General features: G+C 43.2%; 1 protein-coding gene across 1 annotated transcript; it reads right to left on the reverse strand.

The window, feature by feature from the left end:
* Positions 1-11,756: 11,756 nt before the first annotated feature.
* Positions 11,757-12,567, reverse strand: LOC309543748 (uncharacterized protein; the record flags this gene model as incomplete). The annotated part of the gene is made up of 2 exons (XM_082276191.1): positions 11,757-11,897; positions 11,989-12,567. The coding sequence occupies 2 exons, from the start codon at positions 12,565-12,567 to the stop codon at positions 11,757-11,759; spliced, it is 720 nt and encodes a 239-aa protein (XP_082132317.1).
* Positions 12,568-12,780: the final 213 nt, after the last annotated feature.

Raw genomic sequence — 12,780 nt, forward strand, 5'->3', positions numbered from 1 at the left:
TAAAGTATTGCAAAGATCTCCATTTTATTCTCTAGGGTCTCTGCTTGAAAAAAAAAAAATATATATATATATATATTATATATATATATATATATATATATATATATATATATATATATATATATATATACAGTGGTGTATTTTGGTTTTGTGCTGCCCTAGGCAAGGCTAAAATTGGGTGCCCCCTGTAAATTTGCCCCACTCCTTCCTTTTTGAACGTATTTGACTCCCTCCAAAATGTAAGGACTACAAGTCCCAGCATGAACCCCAAAGATCTTATGAGGGGGGGGGAGCGAGGGGGGTGGAAGAGAGAGGGGGTGGGTGGGGGAGGGAGGTGTGAGAGAGAGAGGGGGATGAGAGAGAGAGAGAGGGGGGGTGAGAGAGAGAGAGGGGGGAGAGAGAGAGGGGGGTGAGAGAGAGAGAGAGGGGGGATGAGAGAGAGAGAGAGAGAGGGGGGGGAGAGAGAGAGGGGGGGAGAGAGGGGGATGAGTGAGAGAGAGAGAGAGAGAGAGGGAGGGGGATGAGAGAGAGAGAGGGGGGATGAGAGAGAGAGAGAGAGATAGAGGGGGATGGGAAAGAGAGAGGGGGGTGAGAGAGAGAGAGGGGGGATGAGAGCAAGAGAGAGAGAGAGAGAGAGGGGGGTGGGAGAGAGGGGGGATGAGAGAGAAAGAGAGAAGGAGGGATGAGAGCGAGAGAGAGAGGGGGGATGGGAGAGAGGGGGATGAGAGAGAAAGAGAGACGGGGCATGAGAGAGAGAGAGAGGGGGGATGAGAGAGAGAGGGGGGAATGAGAGAGGGGGAATGAGAGAGAGGGAAGAGGGGGGTGAGAAAGAGAGGAGGGGGGTGCAAGAGGCAGCCCTAGAAACCACTGGCCAAAAATATTCTCAGGTGGAGGGGGGGACTTTTTTGCTCCCCCCCTGCAAAGTGCTGCCCTAGGCCAAAATACAGCACTGTATATATATATATATATATATATATATATATATATATATATATATATATATATATATATATATATATATATATATAATGTTTGGGGGTTTAAGTAATTTTCAAGCAAAAAATATAGGCTTGGTCCTTAAGTGGTTAAATCAATGTGGATTACATTTGACCATGACTATAACCTTACTATGTAGGCCACTGCACACTATTGTTTTTTGGTATTAGCCAGACCATCCCTGCAGGGTTCTCAATGGGATTAAATGTGTAAATGTTTTGGGTTTTACTTAACACAAAAGGTCTACATGATTAGTGACCACATAACACCATCCCATCCTTGATTAGCATTCCTCCCCTGGAGTTCTGCATTGTCTATGTGCTCCTCCACCCACAGCATTTTATTTTCTTATACGTAGGTGTTGCTTTTGCTTGGTCAACATATGGACAAAAAATGTATCCTCTAAGCAATGTTTTTTTGTTTAACTATATAAATTGGTGGCCAGGCTCATGCTGATATCACCTAAACTTATTTCAGTGAAATAAAGGCGATCAGTCAGCAAAATCCAAACCGGTAGATTTTCTCTTTGAGAACAAGGAAAGGTGGGGAGGGGGGAGTCTACTCCATGGATTAACATGCACACTCAGAAGATTGTAATAGTTTATGCTATGAACACTTCACAGAGCAATCATGTAGCAGTCTCCTTTTGGCTAAGATCAGCTCTATTATCTGTTCTTATAAATGTCCGGGGGTATAAGCCTGTTGATTCCCTGTCTCATAGCAGGTATACTGGCTGAAGAATATTCCATCTAGTATGATGGGGTTTGGGAGGGATCCTTCTCCACAAAGGTTTGAAACCTAGTTCCATTAGGTAATGTACAAAGTTTAGTATCCCTCATTTGAGGTTGGACTCCAAGGAACCCTGTGCCTCCTGGTAAGATGGATCTGCCGGCTTTGGTTTGGGGCTTGAAAGGCAGGAAGCCCGTGGAGATCATGCCCTATAGAAGTGATACCCTGAGGTGCCAGAAAATCACTATTGTTTTGAGACCCCCACTGTGAGTCACGTCTGGGGAGTAAGTGGCCTTTGGTTTTGTAACTCTCCCTTAACATTGTTTTGCCCTGGAGCCTTCATCAAGTACCTGGCGGTTCTGCTTTGGCAGATACCCAAGGAGCAGGCAGTGCCATCTTAAGAGCATTAAAGGGCCCTGGGCAATGCAGTGCACTGGGGCCCTGCCTACACAATCACTCACAAGGAAAAAAAAAGGAAATTATCAAAATTATTAGGCTATATTTATTGGTACAGCAGTGCAAGGCTAATGACAGCTTCCAAGTTCGACGGATGGGTCCGGTGAACACACACATGGACGGGAGTCAGACTCGACTGTCCTGTGCGTGCCTGTTCCCGTGGAGGCAAACAGGCATTCCTGCAGTTGTGGGCTCCCCCTCCATGGCCCAAGTGGCCTGACAGCAGCGTAGGGCCAACAGGCGCTTGCCACCTGCTAAGTTCGGCGGTGGGATGCACACGGGAATCAGGACTAATGCTTGGCTGGGGCTGGGTCGCTGGGCAGGTGGGGCCACCTGGGAAATTGGGGCCCCCTGGCGTGCCCATTCGGTAAGATGGCCCTGGGGGCAGGATCTGCCTAGCTTTGGCCAGGTGATTTACAGTACTCAGCCACTTTCAAGAGCCTTACACCCTGGAGGGTCACAGATCAAGCAGGAGGACCACCACACCCTCGTGTACTTCAGCACTTTTTTTTAGTTCAGTTTTTATTTCCAGACAACAAAAAAGCAGTCTGATCTTCCAGTATTCATCTCATGTCATCCTTTAGGTAGCTTAAGCAAGTACACAGCTAAATACTGAGTATTGTTGAAAACATACAAATAAAAATCAATATGTCAAGAGAAACCATGAGTATGGCTTCATAGGTAAAGGATCCTGGGCAACCTGACCAAAATGGGACCTGTTATGGAGACTCTCATCCAATGTCCAAGACCTTTTACTATCAGGTTGGGGATCATTTATAAGTCTGCCTGCCCAATTAACTGCCCTCAGTACTCCATTCTTGCTTGACACAAATTTCAGGTGAACTTGAACATTTTTAGAAAGCACATGGCAATTTTAAGTTACTTTCAACCACTTTCAAACAACTGGTAATTTGCATATTATCGCAAGAAGAAACAATCAAAAACCTAGCAATCTACCATCTACTGGTTCAATTAACCACCAGAATTCATTTGGTTGTAAAGTCGAAACAGGGCAATAAATTGGTTCTTGCTGGAGAAGGTTCTGAAGTGCTGTGAAATGTGGTTTTCAATGCTTAAGAAAAATGGTTTTACGCTACTCATGCTTTACTTCCCTCTAAGTGGCACGGAGTATGGAGTGTATAGTGAATCTATGATCAACTGTGCCTGGAGGAAACCTAAAGTTGCTGGATATCATTGCAAATGTATATTATGAACATACTTAAGAAATAGGTGGTCAAAAACTCAAACACTCCAGGATTTGAAAGAATCTTCTTATCCATTTGAAAAACACATGGAGGGCTTGCCCTTCCTGATCTAATTGATTAGTTCTCACAAACAAAAAAAAATATAAAGTTTGGATAAGGATATCCTTAACTTACAACTGAAATATATACCCTTAGTTGCCCCCAGAGTTGTGACCAACGTCAGATACCTTACCTCCTACTGTTTCCACTACTATGCAAATTTGGGATAATATGCTTAAAAAAAGGATTCCTATCTTCCAGGCTGGGACCAATGACAGCTTTATTCTCTAACTCTTAATTCTCACTAGCCCTAAATTCTCCTACATTTTTAGCCTGGAGCAGAGCAGAAGCTACTTAATTGACTTGTCCCCCGCCTTAGAACTTCCCTCATCTATGAAGAGGGATCAGTTGACCTTGCTTGGGAAGTTTCAACTTTCTAACTTTGGTCACTCTATCTATCCATCCATTGTCTTTACTAACTAGACCCCCTTAGAGTTTTGAGCAATATCTTCTACCCGAACAGAGGCAGACCCATATAGTATCTATGATTCATAAATCTCTTCTATCTGCAATGTTTCCCAAATTTTATTATTTCATTACTAAACAGGAGAAAGTGTTGGGGTGGTCCATACTCCCCACTGACTCAGATAAGGTGATCACACCAAGACATAAAATGTCCATATCGGCTACAGAAACTACAAGATCATGTCCAGATAGTATAGCTGCCCTGTAGGCATGCATATCACAGAACTGACATGCCCTGATACATGTTGGAGATGTCTGAAGGAGGAATTCATGATGACTCACATATGGAGCAAATGCTTGCTCAGTTTACCTTTCTGGGACAAAATCCTAAAAAATGACAATACAATTTTAGACAGTGACATTACACCAGACCCCCTCATTACTCTATTAACAATTTTTCCAGGCTCTATTAGGGCTTGATGACAGTGTGCTCAATCATACAGACATTGGGGTTCTAACCAGGTTACTACAGTGTTGGAGTCGATTTTATACTTTAGGTATTGGCCGATCTAATGTGAGTATGCAAACTGATGGTTGAATACACAAGGAATTAGAAGCACACAAAGATTGTACACATGATCACATATTTATTTTGTTTTTGGTCACACATTTACAGCTCATTCATACTAGTGGTTGGGGGGCAGTAAAACTCCACGGTTGAACCACGGTTTTAACGTCCCACCCAACCACTCCTCCTTTAGCTGCAGAGGCAGCGGCTGCGGGTATACACATGGCACATTGCGAGCATATCATAGTGCAGGGTACAAAGAGTTAAAGCAGGAGGCGAGGAGGTAATACAACTCCTGATCACAACCTGCCAAACATCTCTGAAAAGTAATTAAGGAGTGGATCGCTTTTCAGAGGAGCGGTATATAATGTGGGGGTGAAAAGTTGGAAACGGCGCTACCTAGCGCATGTGCAAAGATGCGGGTGAGAAATAGAGGAAGAAAGTGCTTAGTGCATAGTATATAGTGCAAACATGTGTAGGTGTATATGCCTGTGACAAATTCCAAGTCACTGGCTAAAAGGACGATTTAAAACAATCACCTGGATATGACTAAAATGTGGTGATTTATAATAAATATAGTGGTGGAATACTTTCCAATAAATAACAGTGAAATTAATATTATGGTGAACGATAAGGTAAAAAGGATAAAAAAGTAGTTGCTACAATACAAAGCGGAGAGAATGCTATGAATGCCTTCTTAATGGTATAAATCCAAAAGAGCCACAAGAGGTCGCACTTACCCTATATAATTGATAGTGTGAGTAGGAGCCGAATAGGGTATAAGAAAAATACCTCAAACCTTTTCCCAGAATGTCCTCACGGACCGATGGGTCCCATCTGGGTATAAAGGGGAGAAGACAACGAACCTCTTAGTGCAGTAGTGAAGGAGAATATTCCAAAAGGCTTGTAGTAACTCACGCTTTAGGATGCAGCAGATCAGCTCAGACTCGTGCAGGCAACGCTGTGGAAGCTTCCGCGTTCCAACTGGGGCGAGCTGCGGACCGGAAGTGACGTTAGGTTCCGCCCTACGTACGTTTCGTCACAGGACGTCTACGGGAGCGGTCAAACCGTTCAAGCAGTCATGACAGTTCACAGAACAATACATTATAAATCTACCCAGCAAACTTACCAGTAAGCCAGCAAAATAAAAAGTCTAAACCGTTTTGACAAATTGTGTTAGGTTTACATTATATATACAGTATCTCACAAAACTGAGTACACCCCTCACATTTTTGTAAATATTTTATTATATCTTTTCATGTGACAACACTGAAGAAATGACACTTTGCTACAATGTAAAGTAGTGAGTGTACAGCTTGTATAACAGTGTACATTTGCTGTCCCCTCAAAATAACTCAACAAACAGCCATTAATATCTAAACCGCTGGCAACAAAAGTGAGTACACCCCTAAGTGAAAAATGTCCAAATTGGGCCCCAAGTGTCAATATTTTGTGTGACCAGCAAAATTTTCCAGCACTGCCTTAACCCTCTTGGGCATGGAGTTCACCAGAGCCTCACAGGTTGCCACTGGAGTCCTCCTCCACTCCTCCATGAAAACATCACAAAGCTGGTGGATGTTAGAGACCTTGCACTCCTCCACCCTCCGTTTGAGGATGCCCCACAGATGGTCAATAGGGTTTAGGTCTGGAGACATGCTTGGCCAGTCTATTAACTTTACCCTCAGCTTCTTTGGCAAGGCAGTGGTCGTCTTGGAGGTGTGTTTGGGGCCATTATGTTGGAATACCGCCGTGCGGCCTAGTCTCAGAAGGGAGGGGATCATGCTCTGCTTCAGTATGTCACAGTATATATTAGCATTCATGGTTCCCTCAATGAACTGTAGCTCCCCAGTACTGGCAGCACTCATGCAGCCCCAGACTATGACACTCCCACCACCATGCTTGACTGTAGGCAAGACACACTTGTCTTTGTATTCTTCACCTGATTGCTGCCACACACGCTTGACACCATCTGAACCAAATAAGTTTATCTTGGTCTCTCCAGACCACAGGACATGGTTCCAGTAATCCATGTCCTTAGTATGCTTGTCTTCAGCAAACTGTGGTCTTTCTTGTGCATCATCTTTAGAAGAGGCTTCCTTCTGGGATGACAGCCATGCAAACCAATTTGATGCAGTGTGCGGCGTATCGTCTGAGCACTGACAGGCTGACCCCCCCACCCCTTCAACCTCTGCAGCAATGCTGCCAGCACTCATACCTTTATTTCCCAAAGACAACCTTTGGATATGACGCTGAGCACGTGCACTCAACTTCTTTGGTCGACCATGGCGAGGCTGGTTCTGAGTGGAACCTATCCTGTTAAACCGCTGTATGGTCTTGGCCAACTTGCTGCAGCTCAGTTTCAGGGTCTTGGCAATCTTTTTATAGCCTAGGCCATCTTTATGTGGAGCAACAATTCTTTTTTTCAGATCCTCAGAGAGTTCTTTGCCATGAGGTGCAGTGTTGAACTTCCAGTGACCAGTATGAGAGAGTGAAAGTGATAACACCAAATTTAACACACCTGCTCCCCATTCACACCTGAGACCTTGTAACACTAACGAGTCACATGACACTGGGGAGGGAAAATGTCTAATTGGGCCCAATTTGGACATTTTCACTTAGGGGTGTACTCTCTTATGTTGCCAGCGGTTTAGACATTAATAGCTGTTTGTTGAGTTATTTTGAGGGGACAGCAAATTTACACTGTTATACAAGCTGTACACTCACTACTTTACATTGTAGCAAAGTGTAATTTCTTCATTGTTGTCACATGAAAAAAAATAATAAATGTAAACAAAAATGTGAGGGGTGTACTCGCTTTTGTGAGATACTGTATCTATATATATGTATATATATATGTATATATACACATACAGTATTTGCAAATATATGTGAAGCTGCACTGCCACGTCAAGGCACCTCTGCAAAGTGCGGTCCCTAACTCTACTCTAATGTAATTTCCAAATTGAGACACAAATAGCAATAAATAAACTTAAAGTCAAAACTAGTTCAAGAATGTTGAAACAGAGGTTTTTGTTGCATATATTTGCAATATTATGTGAAGTCCCAAAGAACTCCCAGCTTCGGACATGCTATCACCACTGTGAACCTCATTGGGAGGCAGCAGAGCCATTGGATCTACCTTATGGCTTACGGTTGGTCACAGTGACACCTCCCTATACTATGCATACAGCCCTCAAATCTTCCGTAATGCTCCATTCACTTTTGTACAACTCCAAAGCAGCTCGACTTTGGAGTGCAACTTTAATGCAACTTTGAATGGGTATGACTTGGATGCGACTTTGGCTAAAAATAACGGACAACTGCTGCACAACTGTTGCATGTAAAACATTTAGGTATGACTCTCATGCAACTTTTGAGGGTTAACATTGAAGTCTATGGCCCTGAAGTTGCATGAAAGTCTGACCAAAATTGTGCATTAACTACTTTGAAGTCCCTGCAACTTTAAGTTGAACATATATTAATGGTTATCATTGAAAAACACGAGGTATGACTTTTCATCCAACTTTCATGTCCAAAGTCAGATGACAAGTCGTACAAGTGTGAATAGACATTTATAGCCAGTTCAACACATGCCTGAGAAAAAAAAAGGAGCAGCCTCCAACCTCCAATTTTAGCTAATCCAACACACAACAAAGAATAAAATACTGGCCTCCAACCTCCCCTTATAGCCAGTCCAACACACACCTAAATAAAAGTACCAATCTCCAACCTCCCCTACAGTTAATCCAAGACACACCTAAAAAAATACTGGCCTCCAACCTCCCCTTATAGCCAGTCCAGCACCCACCTGAGAAAAAATGCCATCTTCCAACATATCCTATAGCTCAAGGGTATTGAATTCAAATTCATGGAGGTCCGATTAGTAAAATTTTCTTCCAACAGAGGTCAAGATTGCATTTTTGTGCGATGACTCGGATTCTTTACATCACAGCCCAGGTGTGCAGGCACGACATCCCATTCATTTGAATGGGCTGCTGTGTCTGCGTTTTCAGCTGGGAAAAAGCCCTGGCACCTTTTTAAAAATGCAGTCGCATGGAAACTGTATGGTGCGTTTGTACCATGCAATTTCCACGTGCGGGAAATCACACCTTGTATTTCACTGCGCTTAAGAGTCATTGGTACCCTGCACGTTTTCTGTGCAGCTGCTTATCCCCCTTCACATCTTCCCCACCATAGCACTGTCCTTCTTTACATCATCACCCCCCCACACACAGCACTGTCCCCCTTCATATCACCACAGTACTGCCCCTAATAGGCCCCCCACAGCACTGCCCCTTCACCTCCCCCCCAGCACTGCCCCCCTAATATCCCCCCCCCAACAGCACTGCCCCTTTCCCCCCCCCCCACAGCACTGCCCCTTCACATATCCCCCCAACAGTACTGTCCCTCTCTCATCCCCCAACAGCACTGTCCCTCTCACATCCCCCCACACCACTGCCCCCTTCAAATATCCCCCGACATTACTGTCTCTCTCACATCCCCCACACCACTGCTACTTTCTGGTAAGAAAACCAACAGCTGATCGCGGCGGTCCTGATAGAGCAGTAGCTCGGGCCGGAAGCGGACCGCGGGCCACCATTTAGTGATGCCTGCTATAGCTGATCCAACACATGCCTAAAAACAAATTACTGGCCTCCAACCTTCCCTTTTAACCAATCCAACACATGCCTAAACAAAAATACCAGCCTCCAACATCCCCCTTTAGCTGATACAACACGTCTGAAAAAAAATACTGGCCTCCCCCTATAGCCAGTCCAACACGTATCTAAATGAAAGTAGCAGCCTCCAACCTCCACCTTTAGCTGATCTAAGACACAGCTAAAAAAAATATGGCCTCCAACCTCCCCTTTAGCCAGTCCAACACACGCCTTAAAAAAATACTATCCTCCAACCTACCTAATAGCTAATCCAACAGATGCCTAAAAATCAAATTACTGGCCTCCGACCTCCCCTTATAGCCAGTCCAACACACACCTAGATAAAAGTATCAGCCTCCGACCATAACTGATCAGACACACACCTAAAAAAATATTGGCCTCCAACCTTCCCATATAGCCAGTCCAATACATGCCTAAAAAAATACCAGCTTTAACCTCCCCCAATAGCTGGCCCAGCAAATGTGGGTCGCCAACCCGCATACATGTGAACCAGGCCTAAAGCAATAGCAAAGTAATTTATAAATAAAAATACTTGTCCTCCTGCAGGTTTAACCACTTCTGGACCGCAAGGATTTGCCCCCTTAATGACCAGGCCATCAAATCGGAGCTGAGCGCCAGGACCAGTCATCCCCAGGTAGACCGGACACTGCTTGATGGCTATATAATAATGTAATGTGGGCTGCTATGCCTGTGCATCTATAAATGTGCTGCTATGCCCGTGTATGTATGTGTGTATATCTCTATATATCTCTATATCCATCTTATTCTTTCTATCTTATTCTATCTATCTATCTTATTCTTTCTATCTATCTTATTCTATCTATCTATCTATCTATCTATCTATCTATCTATCTATCTATCTATCTATCTATCTATCTATCTATCTATCTATCTATCTATCTTATTCTATCTATCTTATTCTATCTATCTTATTCTATCTATCTATCTATCTATCTATCTATCTATCTATCTATCTATCTATCAATCTATCTATCTATCTATCTATCTATCTATCTATCTATCTATCTATCTATCTATCTATCTATCTATCTATCTATCTATCTATCTATCTATCTATCTATCTATCTATCTATCTATCTATCTATCTATCTATCTATCTATCTATCTATCTATCTATCTATCTATCTATCTATCTATCTATCTATCTATCTATCTATCTATCTATCTATCTATCTATCTTATTCAATCTATCTATCTAATTCTTTCTATCTTATTCTTTCTATCTTATTCTTTCTATCTATCTATCATCTTATTCTATCTGCAGAGACTTGCTTGTATTAGGCAGTTTCTGTCTGTGTCTGAGCCCTGGAAGAAGCATGTGGGTGTGTGCTGGGAGCCGTCTGATTGGTTACAGGGAGGAGCTAAGCTCTCTCACTCTAGGATCATATTACAAGAGCTGTTTCTATTGAGTGAGTGAACTGTTGAGTGAGTGAAAGTCATCCAGCTCACTGAAAGTATCAATTCAAAAGGAAGACTTGAGGAGCAGAGAAACACGGTATTTAAAAAATGACCACAATATCAATACCGTGGTATGCAATACCGCGATATATCGAATTACTGAAAACCGGCACATCTCTAATCAGCATCCAACCTAGTCCTATAGCTAATTCAGGACACACCTAAAAAATACTGGCATCCAACCTTCCCTTAAAGCCAGTCCAGCACATGCCTGAAAAAAAAAGAATTACTATCCTCCAACCTACTCTATAGCTGATCCGACACATGTCTAAAAACAAATTACTGGCCTCCAACCTCCCCTTAAAGCCAGTCCAACACACGCCTAGATGAAAGTACCAGCCTCCAGCCATAGCAGATCCAACACACACCTAAAAACATACTGGCCTCCAAACTCCCTCTATAGCCAGTCCAATACATGGTTAAAAAAATTCCAGCTTTAACCTCCCCCAATAGCTGGCCCAACACCTGAATGAGAAAAAGTATCATCCTCTAACCTCCTCTTTTAGCTAATGCAACTCACGTCAAACAAATTACTGGCCTCCAACCTCCCCTTAAAGCCAGTCCAACACACACCTAAATAAAATGACCAGCCTCCAGCCTCCCCATATAGCTGGTCCAACACACGCCTGAATAGAAATACTGGCCTCCAACCTCCCCCTATAGGAAGTTCAATACTTACCTAAATAAAAGTACCAGCCTGAAACCTCCCCGTGTGGATAAGAAGGGGGGGCAAACCTCAGTATGTTCTTGGTTTCAGACTGGTCACATGCTTTGCATCTTTTCCGTAGTTCAGAAAAAATAATATCTAAAGTCTTGCAATGTTTGTAGGGGGAGCTGATGGCACCTGTGGTCTTGCCATTTCTCCCCATCTGCTGCTGGTGAAAGAGAATCCAAAAAAAAGCTTCTGGTCCTTTGCTTTTAGTTTGGGCTTCTGTTTTAGTTTGGCAGGATCTATGATTTCCTCCATTGTCATCACTGTCGTCAGGTCTGGGGGGCACTGTGAAGAGAAGAAACATTATTACTGAAGATTATGTACATTGATGACCTTTCTATTAGAAATGGTTATACACACTCAGATGACGGGGGAGAATATAGAAAGCAGAACATTGGACAATGCGCTGCCATTGACCTATGTGTGGTTCATATACTTACTATGCTCATGGTAAATGGCGGGCTTACTTCTCCAGCCTCCAGTTCCTTCCAGTCTACGCTCTTAAAAAATGGGTGGCTTCGCAGATCTTTAACAAGAATCTCTCTTCCTTCTGGGCATTTGCATAGGAGCTGTAAAAATATACAAAAAATTAGGTTATCCATGGTACAAAGTAATAAAATAGCTTTTTTTTTTTGCTGATTACAGATGGAGTTTACTTACTTTGTCCCCTATGAGGTCCTTGAGATCCATATCGAAATCCTCAGGGAAAGTTGGACAATGGTTGAGGATGTAGTATGCCAACACCTCTTCCGAATCCATGTCTGTGTAGGCATCTGAATCATTGTCTGGCTTGTCGTCTGAATCATTGCCTGGATCCGCGTCTGAATCATTGCCTGGATCCGCGTCTGAATCATTGCCTGCATCGTCGTCTGAATCATTGCCTGCATCGTCGTCTGAATCATTGCCTGCATCGTCGTCTGAATCATTGCCTGCATCGTCGTCTGACTCATTGCCTGCATCGTCGTCTGACTCATTGCCTGCATCGTCGTCTGACTCATTGCCTGCATCGTCGTCTGAATCATTGCCTGGATCGTCGTCTGAATCATTGCCTGGATCGTCGTCTGAATCATTGCCTGGATCGTTGTCTGAATCATTGCCTGGATCGTTGTCTGAATCATTGCCTGGATCGTCATCTGAATCCCAGCCTGGATCATCGTCTGTATCCCAGCCTGGATCATCGTCTGTATCCCAGCCTGAGTCAGTGTCGGAGCTGTTGAATGGGTAAGTTCCAATCGCCATCTCATACACTATAACTCCCAGGGAGAAATAGTCAACGGCAAATCCATATGGCTCTTCCTTATAGATCTGTGGAAATATTAAAAAGAGTAGAATGGTCAGTACTGATTGTTTTACTGACAATAATATAAAAATATTGAAATAGAGCACCTACCCTCTAGTTCTATATGTATAGTAATTTTGCCGTCATTTTATGTATGTGCTTAAATTAAGTGT

The sequence above is a fragment of the Pelophylax lessonae genome (genome assembly GCF_965119305.1).
Source record: "Pelophylax lessonae genome assembly, contig: HAP1_SCAFFOLD_340, whole genome shotgun sequence".
In the NCBI taxonomy this organism is placed as follows: Eukaryota; Metazoa; Chordata; class Amphibia; order Anura; family Ranidae; genus Pelophylax; species Pelophylax lessonae.